The sequence below is a fragment of the Melospiza melodia genome, chromosome Z (assembly GCF_035770615.1).
Source record: "Melospiza melodia melodia isolate bMelMel2 chromosome Z, bMelMel2.pri, whole genome shotgun sequence".
In the NCBI taxonomy this organism is placed as follows: domain Eukaryota; kingdom Metazoa; phylum Chordata; class Aves; order Passeriformes; family Passerellidae; genus Melospiza; species Melospiza melodia.
Window position 1 is genome coordinate 33,014,774 of NC_086226.1, and position 25,612 is coordinate 33,040,385.

Consider the following 25,612-nt stretch of genomic DNA (forward strand, 5'->3'; position numbering starts at 1 on the left):
GGAAGCTGGCAAATGTCCTGATTTTCAAGATGGGAAAGAAGGAGGACCCTGGAAAACACAGGCCTGTCAATCTCATTTCAGTGCCCAGTAAAATCATAGATTATTCTGGGAAGTACTGAAAAACAGCTGGAGGACAATTCAGACACTGGTCACAGCCAGCACAGCTTCATGAGAGGGAAAGTCCTGCTTGTTGAACCCGATTTCCATTTATGATGAGGTAGCACATGTAGGAAAGCCGATTGGTGTGATCTTTTTGGATTTCACTAAAGCTTCCGTTGCTCTCTCTCACTGTATCCTGGACAAAATGTCCAGCTGGACAATCACACCATGGGCTGGGCACAAAGGGTTACAGTGCATGGGGTGGTGTCAGACTGGGGACCTGTCACTGGGGGGGTTCCACAGGGCTCTATCATCAGGCCTGTGCTCTTTGACGTCTTCATACATGACCTGGACAAAGGATGAAAAGGAACAGTAAGTTTGCTGATTACCCTAAAGTAGAGGAGCTGCTGACTCCCTTGAGGGCAGAGAGACATAAAAAATTAGATGGGCAATCACAAACCATATGAAGTTTAACAAAGGGAAGTGCCAAGTTCTGCACCTGGCATGGGGCAGCCCTGGATGTACAGACAGGCTGGGGAACGAGAGGCTGGGCAGCAGTGCCATGGAAAGGGCCCTGGGCCTCTGGTCCATGGCAAGCTGAACATGAGCCAGCAGTGCCCTGGCAGCCAGGAGGGCCAAGCGTGTCCTGGGGGCATCAGGGACAGCATCAGCAGCCAGGCAAGGGAGGGGATTGTCCTGCTCTGCTCTGCTCTGCCCTGGGGCAGCCTCACCTCCAGTGCTGGGGGCACTGCTGGGTGCCACAGTATCAGACATTAAACTACTGGAGAACATCCAGAGGAGGGCCATGAGGATGTTGAAGGTTCTGGAGGGCAAGCCTGATGAGGAATAACTGAGATCACTTGGTCTGTGCTGCCTGGAGGAGACTGAGGGGAGACTGCACTGTCGTCTTCAGCATCCCCAGGAGAGGAAGCAAAGGGGCAGGCACTGATCTCTTCATTCTCATGACCAGTGGCAGGACCCAAGGAAATGGCCTGGAGTTCTGCCCGGTGAGGTTTAGGTAGGCTATCAGGAAAGGGTTCTTCTCCCAGAAGGTGTTTGGGGGCTGGAACAGGCTCCCAGGGAAGTGGTCACAGCACCAAGCCTACCAGAGTTCCAGAAGTGCTCAGACACATGGTGTGCAGTGGGTATTGTGTGCAGGGGAATAAGAGGTTGGACAGCAAGCTGCACTTGGATGATCCTAACGGGTCCGTTCCAACTTAGCATATTCTATGACCCTATGACTTGGCTGTTTGTTGCCTAAGCACTCTAAGGACTTAATCTTACCTTTTGCTGACAGAAACTCAGGTTTCCTACCTAAATGGAAGTGTAAGTTACGTAACTGAGTTGAGGGGAGTTTAGATTAAATATACACACATGCAAAAATACAACCATTTTTAAGACTCCAATATTGCAAGGCTAACAATTAGTCGCATCAAAACAAGAACTAGATGGGGTCAGTCCTAATCATTTATTGTAACATGGATCGTTATGCTAAACAACTAAAAAAGGGAGGTGCAGCTTGTAACTGAAATGTTTTGGATAGGTATTTTGTTTTGCAGATTGTACTGGCCATCATCAGAAAGACAACCTTGTATGTCTCCCATCAGGGAAAGCAAAGCTCATTACTAGGCAAATTACAATTTCCGCTGTTTAGAATTATAGCAGCTTGTACTCCTGTCTAAGTAAAAAAATAATAATTTCTTTACTTGAAGATTTACTGTGTCAGCCACTGTAAAAACAAGCATGCTGGGTTCTAGGGGAGGTCTAGGTCCACTAACTCCATCTGGCATTTGACAGAATTGGTACATAAGATTTTACAGCTTTTCAGTGTCTAAGATCATTGCTTGTTGTCTTGAGGGACTGGAAAATCAAGGCAAAAAGCACTTCAAACTGTTTAAGTTCAACATTAAGGCCTAAGCCAAGTAAAATTTTTGTACATACAGGTGTAATCTAGCTTGACATTTATTTATGAATTTGGGTGAATTTTCTTTCCCCAGAAAAGAGGTATGTGTTCCATACAGCTTAGATACAGTCAGAGCTCTGGGTGACATTGCTGCAATGTGTTACCTTGAAGCTACAATTAAGTCCCATCTGAGATTTGCTATACTTTAGCCATAATGTTTTAAATGTCTGAGGGAAACCATTACTCATTAGCTACCTGCACCACCATGTGCTGCATTTTTCACTCCTCGGAGTACCTCTACAAAGATGGCAGCATGTGCAGAGTTCTTAAAAGTGCATTCAGAGTTACTGCTAAATATCTCTGGAAATGAAGTAGCAAACACTAGTGTAGATGCATGAAGAGCTTTACAAATAAAGAAAGGTTTCCAGACATTTATTTCTGGAGCTGTACACCAGGTATTAAAGTACAACAAATACAAAATAATGCTCAAAAAAATCAGTGTTTATGTACAAATATTAAAACCAATGCAACAACAGCGACTTCCTCTTGAACATCTGATACTAAAACATGTTCCGATTGTCACTTGATTTGTTGTTATGCACAGGGTAGTTACTTTGAACTGAGAATAACTGGAATCTCTGTTTTATCAGGAAGACTATAACCATTCCTACTTTATTGTACAACTGATAGCATCTTCCTCCTTCTTTCAATGCAAAATAGGAATAATAAAAATAGTAACCTTGTTATTATCTTACAAATTACTGTATTTCATTTCCCTGTCTGTAGACCATGTGCTTGTAATGCTGGGCAAATAGCGTCCCTGTTGGTCAGTTTATCCATTAGTTTACATTCAAAGCTGAAATACTCATTAGAAACTTTGGTTAAATTAAGTAGTATCACTGTGTTCTACTTGAACTGAAGTTTTCCTATATTTCTGCCTCTCAGTTTCAATTGCACAATTCACTGACCTCATCATACACAATTTCGTATTCTTCAAACAGTATTGTACATCCTTCAAGTAAATTCAGCAGTTTGACCATTACAAGAGGAAGACTAAACACTTAAGAACCTAGCATGGGAAGATGACGTGTGACCAACTGTGGTATTGCTATAATCACAGCACCAGTTACACTTCTACATGAATCTGCTACCCTCTTTAGATTCCCTGTACATATAAAAAGGATACATTTACCAACACTGCAATTGCCCATTATGGATTTTTTGGTTTGTTTGTATGAAGAACACAGGTGGCAAAGGACAAAGAATTCATCACAGTTTGTTACAAGAATTGTGCTTCACTGTGTAATAGCCAAGGCATTGTAATTTCTTCACATGGTTGAAATTCAGTTATCTCCATGCTGACTTTCAAAACACAATTCTTTTAATAAACAGTAACAAGTTCTCCATTTAAATGTTTAAACTGAGAGAAAAAAAGTAAGTCCAGCTTTTAAAAGTAAACTTCAATAAATAGCTATTTTACATGGATAAAGTCATAGTGGTACAAATTCATGGATGTCACATCAAGCATGCACAAAAATGTTACTATACACAGAAGTAGTCAGAAAATATTGGAAGAGTATCTAAAAAGATATGAAGAATTTACATATTTACGAAATCTTGCAAATTATTGCCTCATTTTAACAAGGAATTAAAAGTAAACGATACCAGCTAGCTAGCCAACAGGCTAAATAAGATCAGCATTTATATTAGACTACCCGGAAATCATTTTTCTCTCATATCATTTTCTGAATTTTGGTCAAAGTCTTTATTAAATAACTAAAGTGTCCATTCAACTTGCTGACAACCCAAACCTTAGACAAGTCTCTGCCTACTTTAAGAGCCCAGCAATGCATAGATAAACTGAGTATATTACTGCATCAACTAATGAAAATGGGCATGTTCATTTAAGTGCAACTGGTATAAGCATTCAGTCATCCTTGTATACCAGCCACTCACTGTAAACCCATAGATAAACTTGAATGTGTAACAATGGAAGATTATGGCCAGAATTCTACAAAATTACTTAAAATGGGCTGATTCATAAACGAAGGAAACAAGGTACAAAGTTCAGCACAAAACACAGCAGTAAGAAGCTGAGAACTTGGCTAAAAATGTCAAGAGTACAACACAGGGCCAAGGCTACCCGTTATTTACTGTGTACTTACTAAAGTTACGTATTTCAGATTGATTACTGATTACAAAACCATATCTACTTTTGTCCACTGTGCTAAACTAATTTGTTTTTAATATGATAAATGTGCTATTGCATAAACACTTCAAAGCAATCTTCATTATAATGCTGTAAAGAAAACTCCATATGCTGCATCTGAAACTTGGGATATCAATGCAGTTCACAGTATGCGTAATAAATACCCTCTTCCCTTTCAAATATTAAAGTCACTACCTTCTAATTACTCACCACAACCTTGAAGCAACTATTGAAAATATCAACAATGCAAACTTAATTGCTTGAATAATGAAAACAAATTAGTGGCAATTAAACTTGTAATACAAACAGTGCAAAGAAAAAGTATGGAGGGACAGGAGTAATGCTTCTGAAGGGACGTTCAGGCTTTCATTAGAACACCCTGCAAATTGTATGCTACAACATCTTACAAGCCAATACTATGCTTGGTTCCTGCAGCAATTGGAACAAACATTTGCAAGACAAACATCCTGGGTGGCTAAATTGCACTCAAGGTTCAAAATAAAAAAATGTAATGAAGTTAAATAGTTGCTTTTATGGGATGCATTTATACTCATCCTTTCCTATTTAACCACAGAAGTGAAGTGCCGTTTTGAAGCCAATGACTTGCCAAAACAAATAAATGCAATCCACGCTAAATAAAAACTTTCAAGCATGTACTTCAAGGTTCTACTATTACTATATAAACTAGATAGTCCTTTAAAACTGTAACACTTGAACTGCAGTGCTCCAAACAACTTAAGATGTCTTCCAAATGCAGACTGTTTAGTGGTAAATCCTAAGCTGTGCAGACTGTAGCTTTATACATCAGCTGCCTTAGGAAAGTTAAGGTACACGATTGCATTACTCTTCAAAGTTGTGGACAAACCCCTTCCAAATACAATATAGCCTAAAACTCATCTGTTTGAGCCAGTAAGTTTAAAGTACACAGACATCTATGGCAGCATGATTACTTCTTTGTAAGGTAGCCATGACCTTTAATTTTGCAACAGCATTCAAGTGTAGATCTTCACTTTACTAATCTTAAATCCCTTGTGCTAGCTTCCACCAACATGAATTTGCTGCTTTGTAAACTGAAGTGCTCTAGTTTAGTATCACATGAGAGAAGGTTCCATTTAAAAAACATCCTTGTATGTTTGTGCAGTTTAAAATAAACAAACCCATCCCTGCCTTTATAAGGGGGGGAAAAAAAATGCTACATTGAGCAGGGATCAGGATCGGTACCTGTAAACATTGTTATTCCACTGCATCCATTACGGCAAAAGTAACTTACTAAAAAAGCCACTCCAATCCGTTCAGAACTTCTGTGCTGGTTTTGAAATGGTGGCTTCCGTCTACAGGCTTTAGGAAAAAAAACTGAAGCAGAGCTTAAAGCTGCATCACAGAGTTCTCTTAGTCCCAAACTCTGCCACACATCCTATGACATTTCCACATTTATGGACTGAAAAAAGAAATTACTCTTGATAAATCAAGATATAGTTCTATACATACAAAGACATCACTGATGTCATAAAGTTCAAACTTCCAGTGAAAGACTAAGCAAACCTGATAGCTCCCATCAAGTTTACTACTACTGCATAAAGTACCCACTGTTTGTTTAGTTTTCCACAGTCATTCTGAATGAAGGGCAGCATGTTGGTGGAGAGTGTGGGTATTGATAAAACCATTTGTCTCATTTGCAGATAGACTACTGAAGTCAGCCACTGAAACAGCCATTTTGGCACTGGTAATGTGGTGTGTGTGGTTCTCAAAGTCCACACCAAGGTTATTTACAGAGACATCATTCATGAAAGATTCTGGGACAGCAATCCCCATTTTCAATCTCTTCGCAGGTCTTTCTGCCTCCTCGCTGCACATGTTCATTTGGTTTAGCTCTGAATGATAAAAGCCAGTCTCAAATAAATTAAAACAATCACTTTCACCATTGCTGGGCAAGTTAAGCAATTCTTCTGTTCCAACAGGCACATGATTAACTGGTGCTCGGGGTAAGCTGTCCATGGGAGAAAAAGCATCATCCAGGCAGTTCACATCTGAAGTGTGGCAGACTGTAGCTACAGTGTTTGTCAGTGCTGGAAAACAGATGAACACAAATGCAAATGAAATAGTTGTTTGCCTAGTTCCAACAATTATTTTTTTTCCCCTTGATTTACCTGTCAACTCATTGGCAGTGATAGAGTTCAGAATGCTTAGCTGTTGGTCAGGAATGGTTTCTGTTCGACTGTTAGATGTTAAGGCTGAAGAATGTACTGCTCCTCCAAGGGATTCTGCTTCATCTACCAAACGATCCATGTAGTCCCTAAAAGAATATTGCATCCATAATTTATTATGTAACTAGAAAACAAGACCTATAAATGATGATAGATTTCATTTCAGTTGCCATAGCCACTGAAGCTTTACACTGCAATGACAGAAGTGGGGTAGGGGGGAAGTCTTCTACATTATATAGATCTGCAACAGAAACACATTCCAATAACATTTTACTTACGTAACTCCTGGATGATGGTTATATTTCTTCTTTCCAAATCGTGTTTGCTGAGCAAAGTAATCATAACGTTCCGACTTCTTCCACATGTAGTAGAAAGCCACACACTCAGCAACTGTTCTGGTTCTTACCTAAAGGGCAGCAAGAAGAATTGACAAGATTAATGCAAAGACTTAGGTTTTGTCATCTTCCCAATTCCCACTCCTGCAATATTGTTAGTTTCTATTGTTTTGGAACAAATCTTAGCAGACTTCAAACAGACCTATAGTTTCAAGTACTACATTTGTTCTATTCAATGCATTATTGGATGTTTTTTTCTTAATCTAGGTTGAAGCTCTATCTACATCTGAAGTACTTAAACATAATTCATAATAACTGTAAGATATACCCTTTCTTGTGAGGGAAAAAGCTGAGCAAATGAATGACCTAAGAGGAGTGAAGTACCAAAGACTCTGGATATGTGTTTCTTTGGGGAAAGTCCAGAACTGTGGAGGCTTTGGCAACAGAGTTGTCCAACCAGCGCAGTAAATGCTTAAACAAAATAAAACTGTAGTCTTGTTGAGAAGGTAGTAAGGACTGAAACATTTCGCATCATCATCACATCATCCACAGTTCCAGTTTTACAACTCTATCCAATATACAATGCTATCGGATACAGTCAGGCAGTAAAATATATTTGAGCACTTCCAAACATGCAGAGAGATCAGTGGTGAATCCAAAATGCCTTGGGTGCAGTAGTAAACCTTGCTAGTTTAGGCACAGACATACCAGGAAGGGGAGGAAATTAGCAGATGTCCACATGCTAATGCATGAAGTCCCAGTTAACAAAGCTTTGCGCTGCAGTGATAAGGAAACACATCTTGTTAAGCTCCTCCACACACTAAATCTTGTCTAGCTGATACTTTCTATGTACAAATGACATCACCTTATCTGTTCTGGATCCCAGAACTTTCCCTAAACTTTTCTGCCTTTTGCCTGGGGAAAAAACCCAGCAGACTTCTTAGACAAATTATGGACCATAGTGACACATCAACACAAGTGTTCTGTTCCGTGTTGGAAAATATATTTTTTATCTCTGATGCATTAGTGCTTATTGTTAAAGTCCATTTAAAATCTCAGCTATCCAAATTATTTAGGATAGGTCAAACCAGTTACTGGGTAAGACCAGAAAATAGTTGCTGAACAGCAACCACAACCCTACAAAGTTCACCTGAAATGCAATAAAGGCTCCTAAAGAAAGAATCCCTTTAATATAGTATCAAAAACATAAAAGAGGTATACAAGACATTTGGAAATATTGATATTGTAAACTATTGCTTTTTGATAAAAATAACAAAAAGGCCTGTTCTTCAGGCACAGAGAAGTCAATCAGAAGCAATCCAGACCAAGCTTAGAACTAATTTTTTGCTCAGAAAAGAGAGTGTTGTGGATGACTATACCTTATGAAAACACAGAACTCAGCCTGATTCTGTAAACTTGCACCTTCCTGGTGATGGAATAAATTAGGCAAAGATGCATTCTCCCCTCCTATAGCCATGGTAAAGAAATACTGTTCACTTCTAGGAAAGGCATGAATTTAATCTGAATTGTAATGCACATGCATGCATAGAAGTAATGTCAACTTAAGTTGGTTTCAGAGACAATATATTAACTCATCTCACAATGCCTAGTATTTCCAATGACATTTGGAAACATTACTGCAAAAGAAAGGAAAAATTAGTTCAAAAATGCCAAATTTATTTTAATATTGTTCTTATTTCCTTCTTTTGTATGGCTTCTGACAAACAGATTGCCTTCACATAGTATCATACAATTTACCAACTCTTCCATTTAACTGTAAAATACTAACCTTGTTTTTCTGTATGAGATGGAAGTCTTTTCCATACATAAGAAGTGCATTTTCAAAGCTTCTGCATTCTTCTTCTGACCATGCTGTCATCTCTTCTAGATAATTATAAAAGTAGCATAAGAAACTTGATTTCACTCATTAATCTTTTACAAAGAATAAAAATTTTGTTCCTAATGGATGAATATTCAAATGCATTCTAAAAGGAAAGTAATTCAGTTATTTAGATCATTTTATTTCCCCTACTGAGAAACTATCCTACCTGAAATTTAACATTCTTCTTTACAAAGAATGATCTAGAAGAGTTTGATTTCAGAAATCTTTCATACTTGAAGGCAAAGGATATTTCAAAGGTTTATTGTTCTTAATACATTTGTCATCAAAAAATAATGATTGATAAACATCACTGAGGTGGTAAGTATGATAATTTTTCTCAATATTTCTTGTTACACAGGACAGAAGGAACAGTGGTTGTTGGAAAAAAGAGCAAAAGAAAATCCTGTTTTGACAGATGGCCCTGTTCTGAGTGAGCATCACAGACAAGAAGGCCTGAGAGAGCTCAGCCCTGCAGTGCAAACCGCAGAGCAGTGCTAGGCCCACACCCTCCCAGGCACTCAGCAGTCTAGGCCATGTCTTACCCAGGATCCAAGGACCAGCCTGGATGCCAGCCATGGTGCACGGCACTGTAAATCACAGCTGAGACACAGGGTGGGATGAACTGTCATCAAGAGGGCAATTCCAACCTGACACTGACAGCCAGATGGATCCAGCATGAGACAGACTGCCCAGAACACACAACACCTTGCCTGGTATCATAAACACCCTGGTGAGGCAGTTTTTCCACACTTGGAGGAGTGCCTCAGCACCAAGCCTAGGTCAGGAAGCCATACAGCACCAACTGACAGGGACTACAGTTAACATGATCCAGGCTTTTGAAAAGTAAGGGATATCAGGGAATCCAGAAAAAAAACCCCAAATAACCACCTGGTCCTAAAGAGCCACAGGGGGTCACTTCCAACCCTGTCAGATCTCTTAAGAGAAACTGCAAATTTCTTTTCTCCTCTTTTTTTTTTATTTTAACAATTAAGCCTACATTTTCTAAAACTGGATTTTGGTTTAACAAACAACAAAAAAAATCATTCAAGATTCTTGTTAATTTCCTATCTTGATTGTAGCTTTGGGTATATATATAAGCAAGCAGGGGTTTTTCAGATCTCTTATATTCATAATGGTGATTCAGAAAGTTTCCACTCAGAATGTAATGCCTAAAATGTAAAGCCAGTGGGGCAAAATGCATTCACACATTTCAAAGTATCTCTAGAAGCAGACACTGAAGAAGACCTTTTTGCTCCCAGATAAAAAGCGATAATCGCTCTACTGCACAGCTGTTTTTTTCTTTCTGAGCCCCATTAATTTTGCATTCCTTACTACAGAGTTCTCAGCCTTTGAAGAGGAGAAAACACCTCCATGGAAAGTCTCACTGCCAAGAAACTCACCTTGGAGTGGTGTATTTTTGAGAACAGTAGTGAGTTTCAGTAGGTAGAGTAGATCATAGTATAAAGGCTACTTGAAGAGACAGACATTGACAGCATTACAAAATCATAGAATCGTTAAGGTTGGAAAAGACCACCAAGATCATGAAGCCCATCCTTTGATCAAACACCACCATATCAACTAGACCACAACACTAAATGTCTTATATCCAGTTGTTTCTTGAACATCCCTAGGGATGGTGATTCCATCACCTTCTTGGAAAGTCCATTCCAATGTTTAACAACCCTGTCCATGAAGTTCTTTGCAATATCCAATATAAACTTCCCCTGATGCAGCTTGAGGCCACTTCCTCTCATCCTGTCACTGGTTTGAGAGAAGAAGCCAATCCCCACCCAGCCACAGCCTCCTTTCAGGCAGCTGTAGAGAGTGATAAGGTCCCCCCTGAGCCTCCTTTTCTCCAGGACAAACACCCCCAGCTCCCTCAGCTGCTCCTCACAGCACTTGTGCCCCAGAGCCTGCCCCAGCTCCACTGCCCTTCTCTGGGCTCTCTCCAGCCCCTCAGGGCCTTTCCTGCAGTGAGGGCCCAGCCCTGGACACAGCACTGGAGGTGTGGCCTCAGCAGGGCCCAGCACAGGGGGACAATCCCTGCCCTGGCCCTGCTGGCCACAGCATTGCTGATCCAGGCCAGGATGCCATTGGCCTTCTTGGCCCCCTGGGCACAGCCTGGCTCATGTCCAGCTGCTGTCACCAGCACCCCCAGCTCCTTTCCAGCCACTCTGCCCCAGCCTGTGGAGCTGCCTGGGGCTGTTGTGACCCAAGGGCAGGGCCTGGCACTGGGCCGTGTTGAACCTCACTCCACTGGCCTCAGCCATGACCCAGCCTGCCCAGATCCCTCTGCAGGGACTTCCTGCCCTCCAGCAGATCCACACTCCCACCCAAACTGGTTTTGCTTGCTAACGGACTGAGAGTGCACTTGCTCCAGATCATTGATAAAGATATTAAACAGAAATGCCCCCAGTACTGAGCCCTGGGGAACACACCAGCAGGGTGTAATTCTATTTACCACCATTCTCTGGGCTCAGCCATCCACACAGTTTTATCCCAGCAAAGAGTGCCCTTGTCCAAGCCACAGGCTGACAGCTTCTGCAGGAGAATGCTGAGGAAAATGGTGTCAAAGGCTTTACTGAAGTCTAGGTAGACAACATCCACAGCCTCTTCCTCATCTACTAGGCCTTACTCCTCCATCTATCCCGTACCATTTTAATGAGAGTATGACAATTCCATTTGAACTGGGGATGGGGTATGGGTAAGGACTACTAGTCCTTAGGATGGAATTTTGGCCTCTAAGCTGATGCCTCAGGTTTTAGCTTTTGTATGTTTCAGATTCTGTGCAGTTCTTTAGTGTGCAATTCTGAGCTTCATATGAAGGGATGGTGAGCTCTCTTCACAGAGCAAGCAGACAAAACAATTCCTTTCCTAGCTTGGGACCAAGGACAACCAACCCAAATTTCAGGCCCAAGAGCAGAAACAATGGCAGAATGAGAGACAAAAACAAGAAGGATGGGACTTCATAACCTAAAGCAGTAACTGGACAATTAACTCCCAATATCAGAACTTAAAAAAAGTGAGAGACCTCATCTCTGGCTGCACATTTTGTGACCATTTTGGGCTCATCTTGTGTGTAGCCCTGGCTGGACTCTTGTGGATGCACTGCCCAATGTGCATCCATTAAGCCTTTTAATAAATCCCTACTTTGTTCTTTAACTCCATCTAGCCTCTATTCTAGGTCAGCCTTCACAAGGCATCAAAGCCACAAAAGAACAGAGGTATTTTTCAATCCTGAAACGGGAACCTAAATTCCAGAGAAGTACTGGACTTAGGATACAGCCCTACAGATGACACTTTAAGGTTTACACAATCTCTTCTTGTACATGACTTTTTAAAGCATTCCTCTTATAGTCCTTATTGCCCCCTTCACCTTGACCTTAGTGTCTTGATTTTGGCTGAGATACTTTTTTTTCTAGTAGCTGGTAAAGTGCTGTGTTTTGGATCCCATATGAAAACAATATTGATAACACACTGATGTTTCAGCAGGTGCCAAACTGTGCAATTAAGGACATTTCAGTGTCCTGTGCTCTGCATTGCTCAGGTGCCCCAGAGGCTGGGGGAGCAAGGCCAGGAGAGGTGACCCGACCTGGCCAAAGGGATGTGCCATACACAGAGCAGCATGGCCAGGATGGAGCTGGGGGAGCTGCTGGGATGGGCTGGGATCAATCAGCAGGTGCTGAGCACCCGTGTCACTGAGCATCACTGCCTCCCTGGGGCTTTAGTCCTCTGTCTTTCCCTTTCATTACAGTTATTATTATCATCAGTATCACTGTTATTATTACTGTATTCTTTTTTTGTTTCCATTATTAAACTAGTCTTAGCTCAATACCAAAGTTTTACTTTTCTCCTCTAGTTTTTACTTCCACCAGGAAAGGAAGTGGTGGGGCAGAAGTGAGTGAGCAGCTGTGTGGTACTTCAGTTGCCAGCCAGCGTTCAAGCATGCAGACACCTGTATCTCACAGCACCTACACTGCACACATGCAGCTTCCCTCTGGATCTGAGTACAGGGCTATCTGCCAGAATATCAACTTACAGCAGAGCTCATAACCCATTCCACTTCACACAATACGCATGCAAAAATAAAGGACAAAACCCCATTATTGACAGACTCTGGTTTTCATTTAAGGGATTAATAAATAATAAGGACAAACAAGATGGAAGCCCATTTTCCAACGCAGACTCAAGGAAAGCTCTCCATGCCCTGTGGAACTATACAATAGAGCCTGTTCAGGGCTGGCATAGCACAAATGCTAGCACAGTGTGGGGGCTTACTTATGTACCAACCTACATTCTGATTTTGGTACAAATGTTATCAGACTGTAATCAATCACTATCTCAAAGAGATACTAAATTAATAGTGGGCGAGAACAGCTTTATAGCAGCAGAATCACATCCCTCCCACCCTTCTCAATCTGTTTCATTGTTACAACAGCTGTGGAAGAAAAAAGGGAAGATCAAACGGAGATCCTCAGCCTTTCTACAAACTGCAAACTACTGTAGCAGAACTTTCAATTGGCCAACTGTCAGATTGCACCTAATTTGGACTAAAATCATCATGACAGGGATGTGCTTGATAATGTGATTCCTACTCAAGGATTTTCCACACAACATTTTTTTTTTTTTTAACCACACTTTTCTGAAAAAACAGGTATTCCCTTACCCTGAGATGCCTTTCCATTTGAGCAGTATCTCTCAATTGCTTCTTTAACATTATGGCTGCTTTTAAGAAGTTCATACAGTGCCTATAAAATAAAAAGGTCTTTAGAAAAAGTCTAGTTTTCCAATATCCAATCTAGACTCCAAAACTAGTCTCCCAGTGAACATATCTAGTGTAAAAAAAATTAAGTATTTATCTTTACATATAATGAAGATTTAAAAATAAGATTCAAAACCAAACCACCCAAAACCTGAGGCAAGATTTAACTAAAAAAATGTAAAACACTATATGAAATTATTAAAAAGGCTGAATTTGTCAACAGTGTGACAATCAGAAACATCACAGATCACAAGGCTGCTAACATTCAAATACTCAAGACTTTTAAATATGTGCTTAAACATTTTAAGTAAGATCCTGACTTCATAATATCCAACACTGAGTAGCAGTGCCTTTATAGTACAAAGCAGAGGAGACCAGATGTTAATTACAGAGCTCTGTGTCACAAATGGAACAGATATAAAACCTACTTGTTCATTGTCCCGTGTATGCAGTCCTTCAGGAATTCTGCCAATCATTTTTTCATTTCCTGTTCTTAAGGAGGTTTCAAAAAGGTATTCTTTAACTTTACTTTCTGAGATCACATCAGGTTTCCAAAGTAAATGGTCTTCATTTTCATAAGCTGATAAAACAGAAATCCATTCATGCCATGTGTAACATTTTTAAGGCTGTAACATTAAAAGCTATTTCACAAAGAACAGGAATGCAGAAGCAATCAAATCAAGCATGACCATGTCACTTTCAAACTGCAGATCACTTTATCTAATTAGTAATTTTCAACTAAAATTTGCCAAAAATTACATAACAAAATGGCAATTTATATGGCAATGTGGTGATTTGTTTTTTCATTCAGTAGCAACTGAATGCTATTAAGAACTTGGTATGTTGTACGCTTTAAGTGATTAGGATGTAGAGTCCTCCACAGTACATTGAAATGACATCTGCAATTCTCAGATAGCTTATTTCAAGGATGATACAACACACAACAGCTGACATGAAGCTTTGTTAGTCTGTGTATATGTTCCAACACTAGATTCAACTATAAATCCTCTACTCTGATCAATAGATGTGATTATCATTGCACATCATGTTTTATGTACTCTCCTGGCAATACAGAATTTGAGTTATTTAATTCAAATATAGAATCTTAATGGCTGTTACAGCAGAAAAAAATGGAGATGCTCAAAGCTGTCCTAAAACTGCAGGAAACAACATTAGGCTAAGGTGAAGAATAAAATGACACAAAGTGCTTTTATGGCTTAACAATACAGAAAGCTTTCAGTCAGACATGTTCCAAATGTAAAGTTTATAGGAGTGGAGAACTGCTTTCTAGCACAATTCTGGTAGCTGGATTACATAGCACAGATGTAAGCCGTATTTGCCATCACTAGTTCTTCCAGGAATAGAGGAAAGGCTTTCATTTAACCATCCAGCCCTACTACCAAGCCCAGCCTTCCAGAGTGCTGGTGATACTCCTCTCCAGTTGTCCTTGTCAGCCAAGACAATGCAGTGCTTTTTGCTGGAGTCCATTACTAAATAACCCCAAAACATGCTCCTTGAGCTCTCTGATCTGGCAGCTACCCCTTTGCTCTTGGCCATGCTATCAGACAACACTTTCACTGGTTCTCTCCACTACCAACTCATTACAGGTAAAACCATCAGACTGACACCTCCTTGGTCATCTTCTGGTTGTAAGAACTTCCTTAGTTCTTGGCTAAGGATAAGTCAAGATGTGGAAATAATACAAGAACTACCCACATAAATCCAGTCCTTACTTTTCCATTTTTTGCAACCCACCAGCACCATGCTTGGATCTTAAAAAATTGGAGGCTTTCCTAGATCTTAATCAACACAAAGATATTCACTTCCTAACACTTCCAGCTCCATCCCTACCAAACATTCTTCTTCTCTATTGCAAAGGATTATTCCTCAAAAGAGCAAGTGGCACTGTTAAAAAGATTCAATACAATTCACTCAAATAATATTCCTCTTAAATGTTAAAGAACCTTACAGAATATCAAAAATTTACAGAAAAAAAACCACAGAATGCCCTTCATTTATTATTACATCACCCTGCCTGTTTCTTAATTTCCCAGCTATTCCACCCATGACCAAATGTTTTTGCATTATTTGCCTTTTTAATTTCACAGCTATATGTACTATGTTTCTAAAGAAACAAAGTTCTATTAAATAAGGATCTTTTTTTCCACTCTAGCACAGCTGCAGTTTTTAACCTAACTTTGCACTGGAGTAAAATCATATTTAGAACACCTAATTTTTAAGACACAGTATAACAGGACCTATACAAGGAAATTTAAAATAGCTTATTGCTTGGTTTTCCCTATCAGTTTTGTAACTCACTTGATTTTACCTGCCAAAAAAAAAAAAAAAGCAAGGAAGGAGACTGTTTTGAACCACTTCAGTGTAAACTAAGTTACATGCTCATAGACCAGCTATGATTCTCCAACAAAAGTAACTCCTACAGTTAGTTGACACCTGATATTACCAGACACTTCAGAATTAAGCCTCTAATTTTGACATAAGAATGTCCCCTCTACGTTGGAGAGTCACATTTCTGAGGTGTAAGTATACAGTTGTGCTACTTCCATTTTCTAGTACCTTCTTTAATGGTCTCTGAGACTTTAGCTAGGTAATTGAACTGACCTTACAAATTTAAATAACATTTTCCCATCAAGAACTATGCATAAGCATAAAATAAGAAGTAAAACAATTAGAAGAACATACCCTTTTCATCATCACTACATCTGCCAAGGTAAGCTGGAATTTCAGCCTGGTACTGTGAACCAACCATTATTTCCTGAAAATGTAATAAAAATGAAGAGAAAAAGTGATCAACAATATTTTGCATATACAAGTATAAATAACGTCATTAACCTGGCATGTGACATAGAATTCCTAAATGAAGGTACAATTTTAGATACATACTAAAATCTTAACTGGCTTTTTTTTAACAGCTAAGTTCTAACTTTAAAAAATGTAATTATTACCTTTCTCAAATCTTCAGATGAATTACCATTGTCTGCCTCTACATCTTCACCATCAGACTCCTTATCTCCATCACAGGTGGTGTTTGCTTCATAAACAAAGAAGTTTGCTTTTAGCTATGAAGAATTTTATGTTCAAGCATAAAACTACAAGATATCATTTACTTTTAAAAGGAGCACTTGCTTTTATTCAGGGAGACACTTATTGAGTGTCTGTTGAGCCAGATTTCTACCAAAACCAAACTAGAAAGAAGTCAGAACTATTTGTATTTGTGTATTTGTATTTGGAACTATTTGGTATTTGTATCCTGCAGAACTGAAACATTCATCATCATTGCAAATGACACAATCTACTGTACAAAAGGAAACAAGATTTTTTTTTGGTTGATTTTCTCAATAAAAGCTTATACATAGAGAAAAAGCAGAAAACTTCCAGGGCTATGACACAGCCTCAGGTTAATCACAAAGAGAGTGAAGCTGAAGGCATGCCTCTATTACCTACTAAAAACTTTCAACAGAAGTTTTAATGGGCATTCACAGCATTCCTTGAAACCAGGCTGCCTTAGCACAGAATGAAGATACAGGAGAGACATACAAAATGGAGTAGGTAAAAGAGAGCAAAAGACTCCTTACTCCTCTTTGACCCTGTTTTTTCCTTCTCTTAGGAAGAAATACAGCAGAGCCCTCCAAACAATTCAAATACATTACTCCATAGAATAACTCATATTTTAGAATCTGGAATGCTGTGGCACTGGGTTCTGAAGCAGTTCTATTTTTATAGTTGTATAATCCCCAGCAGAAGGGAATCTACAGTTGTGACACAATTACACCTATTTTGTATTCTCCAACTTCAGAAAAAACATACTCATAAACTTGGCTGAAATTTTAGCTTCATCACAACTAAAACATCATGAACATCAGAGACAATATCCAAGACTGCATGGACTGATGGTCTTCTTCCATAGTAATTACTAAAATCACCAGTCTATCACTTTTTTGGTATTATAAGTAGCCAGCAAGAGGCTAACCTGAATGAATGGAAAAATATGCTTGGACAATCAGACAGTTATTTTGCTCAACTAATGTAAGCTCAAGGAAACAGTCTGTGTTATGTATCAGATAATGTGTATCTTAAAACTTAATGCTATCTTAGAATTTGGGAAATGGACAGCGACCAGAAAAATGATGGAACTGCCAACAGCACAGAGAACTGACATCTCCTTCCCTGAAATGGGATACTTGATCTTAAAATGTCCAGTCTAATGTTCTAATAAAGTAACAGTCTGAAAGAAAACCATGACAGCAGAGAACAAAGATCCCTGTTTCTTAATTCTCTGTACAGATGAGGGGCTAAACATATTTCTCTATGAAGCTGCCGCACTTAAAATGTCATATTCATTAACAGTTCCAAGTGCCAGCATGTTTTGGAGTTCAACTGAAAAAGCGGCATTACAATTTTAAAGGTTTTCGTATCTCCCTTTCAATACAAAGGTCCTGCTTTTATCAGACAGCAGCATGCAAAGGGCTATGATTGCTGGTGACTGAGGAGCCCAATCCCTTTATTCCCCCGCTCCTCTACAAAAATGAAATCCCCAATGGAATACCTTAAGATATTTGCCAAATTAAAACTGTGATATAAGTCCTCCACACTGCTCTTAATTCTAGGACACCAGTGAGCAAATGAGATGCAACAGGCAATGAGGAGTATCTCATCCAGCCTGGATAACTGAACCACTGGTCCTTTCCCATCACAGCTCCATGGATAGTGAAATTCTGGTGGTCATAGGTTTACAGGCCCCATCCCATATAAAACTGCTTTGGCTCACCCCATGAAGTCCTATGGAAAAGTGCTGAGTGTGTGAAGGGAAATAATCACAAAGACACTGCGCCCCAGTTAACATCCACAGGCAGCATGGAGGAGTCACTGGCTTAAAAGCAGCAGCAAAAATTTTAGTACAGAAACACTAATTTAAAAGATGGGTTACATGTTCATATAATTCACTACCATGGAAAATCATGAAGGGTGTTCCTCAATACTGTATTAACTACTGACTATGAAGTAATTAGATTTATAGAGAAATTAATTTTAATTGTGTTTTGAGCAGAGAACCAAATTTTAAGTGTTTTAGGTACTCAGCAATGCCAACCAAAGGCAACATTCATGTACAATATCCTGCAAAGCACTGGTTTTCTACTGGTTTTACTACTCACTCTCCTGGTCAGTGAGTAGTACTCCTCAGTTTTGGTATTTTAAGGTACAAAGCTATATATAATGCTATGACTTTTTGAGTACTATTATAAAATCAGGTTTCCTACATCTTAGCGGCCGAGGAAAGAAGTCAGTAGCCTCATGTGAAGTAACTGATGGTGTCAAGTCATCAGCAGAGGACTGTGTTTCTTCATCATCACCCGACAAGAGGTCTTTAGCGATTTCCTCCTGTATCATTAAAATAAAAAAAATGAAACCTCAGAGTGACTATAAAATACAGATTTGTGAGCACTTAGATTCAGCCAATTGTAAGCCTCATTAATTAAAATTAATTACCTTCCCATAAGAAAACGTAGCAGACTAGTAGACCCTATTCCTTTAAAGAAAAAGCTGGTTTGCTCCTACTAACTCTAAGAACACAGCCTTTCATTTCAGAGTCACACATAGTGGTTTCCCTCTGTCTTCGATTAAAACAAATGCACAAGAATTAACTTCTGAAAGGATCAATCTCACATGTTCCTCCAATTGCTTCCAGGAAGAAACACCAATGTAAACTGCCTCACGTACTTAGCATTCTGTCATTCTTTGCATCACAGATATACTAAAGCTTTAGAAGCCTACTACTGCCTCCTAAACTCTGGGAAAAAGCCAACCAACCAAAAAAAAAAAAACCCCAGCCCAATTTTTTGTAGACTTTGCCAAGAGGATATTTCTAGGTAACAAAACACCAAAAAAATCTGACGTTTTTGTAGGTTAAAGAAACAATATTAAGAGAGAAAAGGCACACTTCCTCCACTCACAGATATGTTTGAACTCCTCTAACAGAGATTTGGAAGGGAAAGAACCACATTAGACAACTAGTCGACTACATTTTTGTAGCCTCAACACAATCTTGAATCGTAATGAGAATCAGATGTGCAGAGCCATCATTATATCCTTCTTTCTGTGGAGTTTACCACTACATCATACTCAAAGGAAAAAAAAAGACATATACTTACTACTTGCATACTTTCTAAGCTCAACTACAAGCTGCACATGCTTTGTGGCCAAAAATCAGAATAAAAATCTCAGAATTTAAAGTTAACTTGCAAACCACAAAAGCTGAAATTTCAGGGTTTTGTATCAGCAATGCAACACATATAGTCACGACACATAAAACAATCTCTCACCCCCCATGGCTGAGACCTTTCTGAAAGATTTGCATTTGAAAAAAAAATTCCAAAGCATTCAAGAGTACATTTTCAAGTTATTTTCATGCCATTTTTTGGTACTTGATGTGTGGTGGAAGTCAGAGTTATTTCTAGACATCGCATATTTTATCCAAAAATCCCACTTCTTAACTAAAAAAACCCCAAACAACTAACAAATCTCCTACTTAAAAGTTCTTCGCATGTGTTTCAGAAGAACTGTTAACATTTTCAGTTTTCTTTTGTACTAATATAGTGACACTAAAGTTGCTGTGCACCATTATGAGAACTAGATGTCCAATATCCTTGAAAGGTAAGATCCCAGAGTGACAATAAATACTGAAATTACCAAAGGTGTATTTTGTAACATCAAGAGATTATGACATGTAATTTAAAGCCATCTGGATTTCTGCTTTTAAACAACAATTCAAGTGAAAATGATTCAGACTTACTTTATCTAGAGTCATATCTGGAAGTTCATCTGCAAGTTCACTTGGAGAGCTATTTGCACTGGAACCTGGCATAACTGGAATCGTGGGCTCATAGCCATAGAATGCTAGTAAATCTTCCAATGGCATGTTTCCTTCCTAATACAAGAAGATTAACAACACTTCAACATATTGTCAATTACTTGTAAACAGTGCAGGCCTAAGAGAATAAGACATATTTTGAAGAACAGAAATGAAAAACAAAGAAAGAAAAGCTAAGCTGAAAGCAGGAATGATTAAAGGTTTAAAATATTGTGATTCTATTATAACAATAATTCATAAACATGTCTCTTGGCATATAGGGAAGTTCTGTCAAGCTGTTGGGGAAGACATTTTACTGGGGTGCAACTAAAAAGTAAATATTACAAATTTCCTGCTTATCTGATACTTTAGAACATGATTTGTCAATATTTCTTCAAGAGAAATATCGAAAACCTTGAAGACTTCATTCCTACATAGCTGATGAAATAAACCAATACAGCAACTTCTAAGCCCTTCATCTCCTGCACAATGCATTTTATATTAACCATTAAGAATGTAACAAGAGAAAGACAGCCAAGAAAAGGCAAAAATCAAGAGAAAGGCTTGATTTTTAACTTGTCTTTTAAAAATAGCTTTTGATCAAGTGATTCTAATAACTATCATCATATTTTCATGCTAATACAATTAATAAAACAATACACAGTGAAGATTTTTTTTCATTACCTGGTCCAAGACATCAGAGTATGAAAAATATTTTCAAATATTTATCCCTTTAGAAGTTATACCTCTAAAAATGTATTATTGAACTCATACACTGATCAAATTCCTTTTTTTCTTTAGCCAGGGAAGGTGTTAGTCCTGCAAAGACTTTTCACAACGGGTAAATAGAAACTCATGTCCAAGTCTTTCCAGGATAAGGAGTTAAAGTAATAATGTGTTTAAGATGACTGTCTCTCAGTTCTTCTTTCTTCTATTACAGAAGCAGTAAGAGAATTTTGTGGAGTAAAAACTCCATTTTAACCATCAGACCAGGCCAACTGCTTCACTACTGTAACAGCAAGCTCATAATCAGCAAAAATGTAATTTTAAAGCTAGTAAGGCAGGAGTACAAACACTGTGAACTCCACATGCAGAAAATTTGTTTTTATGTGGACTACACAACCACAGCCTTGTATTTGATGCTAAAAAATAACACTTTTTCAGAAGTACACTGACCAAGACCTGCAATTATGCTGAGGGGTGCACGTGGGTTAGCTAACAGTAACACAAATAGCATCAGTTTCTGAGTGTTCAGTGTTCAGCAGGCATGCAGAATGCATGCTACACTGCCAGGGATGAACAAGAGGTGTAAATATGAAAAACTTCTTATTAAATAGTGTAAAATGGAATAGAAAAAGCCAAAGAGCAGACTGATCATTTTGTACATCTGCTGAATGCTAAACTGATGAAACTAAGACATAGGAATACCATTTATACAGCAATTAATGTGACCCAATACGCATAATTCCGGGTTGTTTGTTTGCATATTGGAAAAGTAAAACTTGACCGACATAATGAAACACAGCTAGATGCCATTTTAATAGTATGCAAAATGTACAGTTTCAACGTAGAAGTGATCTTAGATAACAGGCCTCTAAAACCTATGCCAGTGATTTTTCTACCAAAGCAAATGTGCTACTAAATCAAAGAAAATATGAGCACCAATACCTTTAAGAAGCTAAGTTCAGCCTTTTCTGTGATGATGCACTGCTACATCCCAACCTGACTTTTCTTGTATACAAGCTGCAAATGCATTTTTGCAGAAAACTGAACTATACAACACAAATTGAAGGGCAGGTTGAATATTCTTTTCACTAGAAAAGTTACAATATGTATGAAAACAAAAATATATATAGAAAAGTACGTATGAAAAATGTATAGAAAACTACAATATGTACATTCACAAGGAAGAGTGTCTCTCTTACCTTTTCTAAATCTTCAATTTCAGAGCTGAAATTTTTGCTTTCTTCCATCATTTCCTCTTCTTCAAGAGTTCGCTCATCATCATAATCATGTACCAGCATTTCAGCAGATGGGTCAAAGTCATGATCCTCAGATGATAAAGAGCCAACTATCAAAAAAAAAAACTTAATGTGAGAAACTTTTTCCCCTATACCAATATAAGAAATTAAATCCCAGCAAAAAAAAAAAAAAAATTTATTCTCTTACAAACAGGATCAGAACTCTCAGTGGAGTAACAAATTTGCAACTACTTGACAAATTCAGCAGCTTCTTTAGATGACCTTTCTTTTCATATTTTTAAGTAATAAGGAAGTTTTCTGTCTTGCTACAAACAGAATAGCAGAGAGAAGTACCTAAACAAGAAAAACTAAGTTTTAGGAAATACAATCCCAAATTAGTATTCTACTGAATAAAAGATTGTTCAAAACACTCTTGAAATCATCATTAAGCTACAAAGCACACACATCAAAAGATATCAGAAGCTGCAAGACTGTCATCTACAGACTCTGATTTTATTGATCTGATTCATATGGTAACAAGCATAGTTTTTCACTGGCAAACAGATAACTTAGGTTATGAATTCACATCCTACTAACAGCAAAATAAGTGAGACTCGCTTCCAATTGCTTTAGCCTCACAAATGAATCTTCTAATAAAATTAATTTGTAGCACTAGATCTAGAAAAATACAGCAGAATTTCAAGAAATGCTATGGAAAATACACTAAAAATAACAAAATGCTTCTAATAGATCACATTAATTAACAACCCAGTGTGTGGTCCAAGAGACACTATTTAATTACTGAAGACAATACTCAGAAGTAATCAAAAAAGTACTATTATTTTAAATGCACTTTGTCATTTGAAAGATTATGATTAGAGTAAACTAATTTTCAAGACAAAAATATTCTGCATCAGTAGTCAATGTTCTGCAGTCAAGAATCACCAAATTACAGGGTTGCTTTGCTCTTTAATGTTCACTTCTTTATGGCTTGCAGGTTGGAGGAACAAGACAGATTAGTATATTTCTCTTCCACTTCTGGCTTCCCCTTATATACTAGTGGTCTATTGCAATCCTTAGCTTTCAAGCATCAAAGAAAAGGTTTACCAAGAATTATTTCTACCAAGGAACTTCTTCAAAAGTTTTGAAAAAATAACTACAAATTTTCAACCCCCTTCAAAAAATAATACAATATTCCTCTTTGCACTGCTTTCAGCCTTGAGACAGCTGTATATACCAACACTTCTGAACCTTAATGAATGCAACTTTTCATCATTTATGCTAAGTATTCATTCTGTACATGCAGGTAACTGAACTTTGTTCAGCTTGTCTAAGACAAAGCTGTCAACATTTGTAATATCACACTGTAGAGAAACATTCAGGCCAAAAATGCTTTTTATTCACATGCTATTCATATTATGGTCTCACAGAACTTTCAGCCCAGCTGACGCTACTATAGCTCCAATAATGATATTATGTGTTTAATCCTCCTGCTGTTGGCCATCACATCGTGCTCAAGTTTTAGGAAAGTCTCTGCCTTAATCTAACATGCACTTACAAGGGTGTGATTAAGATTGTTGATTGGAATTGCTTTTTTAACTCACTTTCCATTTAACTCAAGGGGACGTTCCGTTCTATAGACTTTGCATTAAAAAGTCCCACTTCTCCTGCAGTTCTGAAAGTTCAACACCCCATTTAAAACATTCAAAACTATGTTGAAAAATACAAACTCAACAAATTTCATAATGGTTAAACATGATGACAAACACTGCAGAATGCATTTACATATCAGCAAGTGTGTTCCCCAAATACTTGAGAAAAGCCCTGCTGATGTTAATGCTACTTGGTTGTATAATGCAGTCCAAAGAACCTTAACAGCATTTAGTTACAGCCTTAAAAATTACTTGTTGTTATGATTTTAAACATTTTCTGTTATTACCAAGAAGTAAAAAATTTAGACAAGCCTGTAGTTATCAGCAACAAGAGAAGCTGTCTCTCTCCAAGCTATCTGGCTTAACTGAGGTGCTGCCTCAAAAGTGCTACACAACTCTGATTTCATTTTTGGTTCCGAGGAGCCAATTTCTAAGTGCAACTGGACTTAAGTGAAGGATTCCGTAGCACACATCTCCTCTTAAAAACCTGGCAGGCGGTTAACAGCGTGCACACGAAGCCTTAGGAAAACTACGAGGGGATAAATTTGGGAAGGAGCAGCAAGGAGAGAACGGCGTGCGGGCGACAGGCCGGGTGCCGATGCAGAAGGTGGGCGAGGACGAACCTGGGCTCGAACTCCCAAAGGAAGCCTGCAAGGAAAGGAGAGAGCGAGATAAGAGCGGGCTCCCCGCGGCCTGGCAGCACGCAGGGCCCTTCATTCCACGCAGCCGTCGGAGCTGCCCCGTTTCCCCGCCACCCCGCGTTTCCCCGCTCCCCTCCAGCCTCAGCCCCGGCGTCCCGCCCTGCTGGCCGCTCCATCCCGCTCATCCTCGCCATCCCTCCTTCCCTCGCTCCCGCCTGCCGCTCTCCGTCCCTCCTCCTCCTCTGGCACAAGGCCCCTCCTGGGGCCGCGCCAGGCCCGGCCGGCGATCCCGCTCCCTCCGGCCCGCCAGGCGGGACGTGTCAGGGACCGGACCGGCCGCCGCCTCGTCCCCGCTCCCAGCCCGGGGCTCGCTCCTCCTCCCTCCCTCCGGGCGGTTCGCCATGCCCCGCGCCGCAGCGGCGACACCGCCGGCCCGTCCCGCGGCCCGTCCGCCGCCCGCGGGCCGCGCACCGGCACCGCGCCCGTCCCGCGGCCTGGTCGCGCAGGCTCCGCCGCCCCGGCCCCGCCGCCCCCGTCGGTCCCGCCGAGCAGCTGCGGGGGCGCCTCCAGGGGGTGCCGGGGCGGCGCGGGGGCGCTGCGGGCGCGGAGCCCCGCGGGGCGCCGGACGAGCCCCGCGCCTGGCCCGCTCTGCCCGCTCACCTCCGCCATATTGGGACGATGGGGCCGAGCGGCGGCGCCGCGCCGAGTGCCCGGATGGCGCCGTGAGCCAATGGCGGCCGCGGGCCCGCCGGACCGTCCGTGCGGGCGCGGGGGGACCGGGACGGGCCGGGCCGGGCCGGGCCGGGCGGGGCGGCGGAGGCGGGGCAGCGAGCGCCGGGGACCCGCCGGGACCCTCCTCTGGCGGCGCCGCCCCGGCCGGCGACGGCGCTCGGCCCGCCCCAGCCCGGCCCCGCCCGGAGGGGGCGCCCGCCCCGGCGGCGGAGCGGCTGCGGGGACAGGCAGCGGAGCGCTCGGTGGCCGCCAGAGCCGGGTGACTCCGACAGCCCGGGCCGGGAGCGCACCCGGCCGTGTCACCTCGGTACCGCGTGCTGATGTGCAGGAGAGCTGGCGTCACGCTGACCCCCACGCCATAAGT

At 40.3% G+C, this 25,612-nt stretch overlaps 1 protein-coding gene across 3 annotated transcripts; it reads right to left on the bottom strand.

Moving 5' to 3' along the window:
* Nucleotides 1-2,418: 2,418 nt before the first annotated feature.
* On the bottom strand, nt 2,419-25,245 carry MIER3 (MIER family member 3). 3 transcript variants are annotated; one of them, XM_063181237.1, is made up of 13 exons: nt 25,177-25,245; nt 24,499-24,523; nt 22,188-22,333; nt 20,206-20,340; nt 18,674-18,794; nt 16,361-16,446; nt 16,098-16,170; nt 13,823-13,974; nt 13,299-13,380; nt 8,540-8,631; nt 6,694-6,821; nt 6,359-6,504; nt 2,419-6,277 (listed from the first exon to the last, which is right to left on the bottom strand). In XM_063181237.1, exons 1-13 carry the CDS (start codon nt 25,183-25,185, stop codon nt 5,820-5,822), a joined length of 1,653 nt encoding a protein of 550 aa, XP_063037307.1. In that variant the 5' UTR covers nt 25,186-25,245; the 3' UTR covers nt 2,419-5,819. The 3 variants fall into 3 exon arrangements, with proteins under 3 accessions (XP_063037307.1, XP_063037306.1, XP_063037308.1); XM_063181236.1 differs by having other exon boundaries at nt 8,540-8,634; XM_063181238.1 differs by lacking the exons at nt 24,499-24,523; nt 25,177-25,245 and adding an exon at nt 22,432-24,491 and having other exon boundaries at nt 8,540-8,634.
* Between the last annotated feature and the right edge of the window lie 367 nt (nt 25,246-25,612).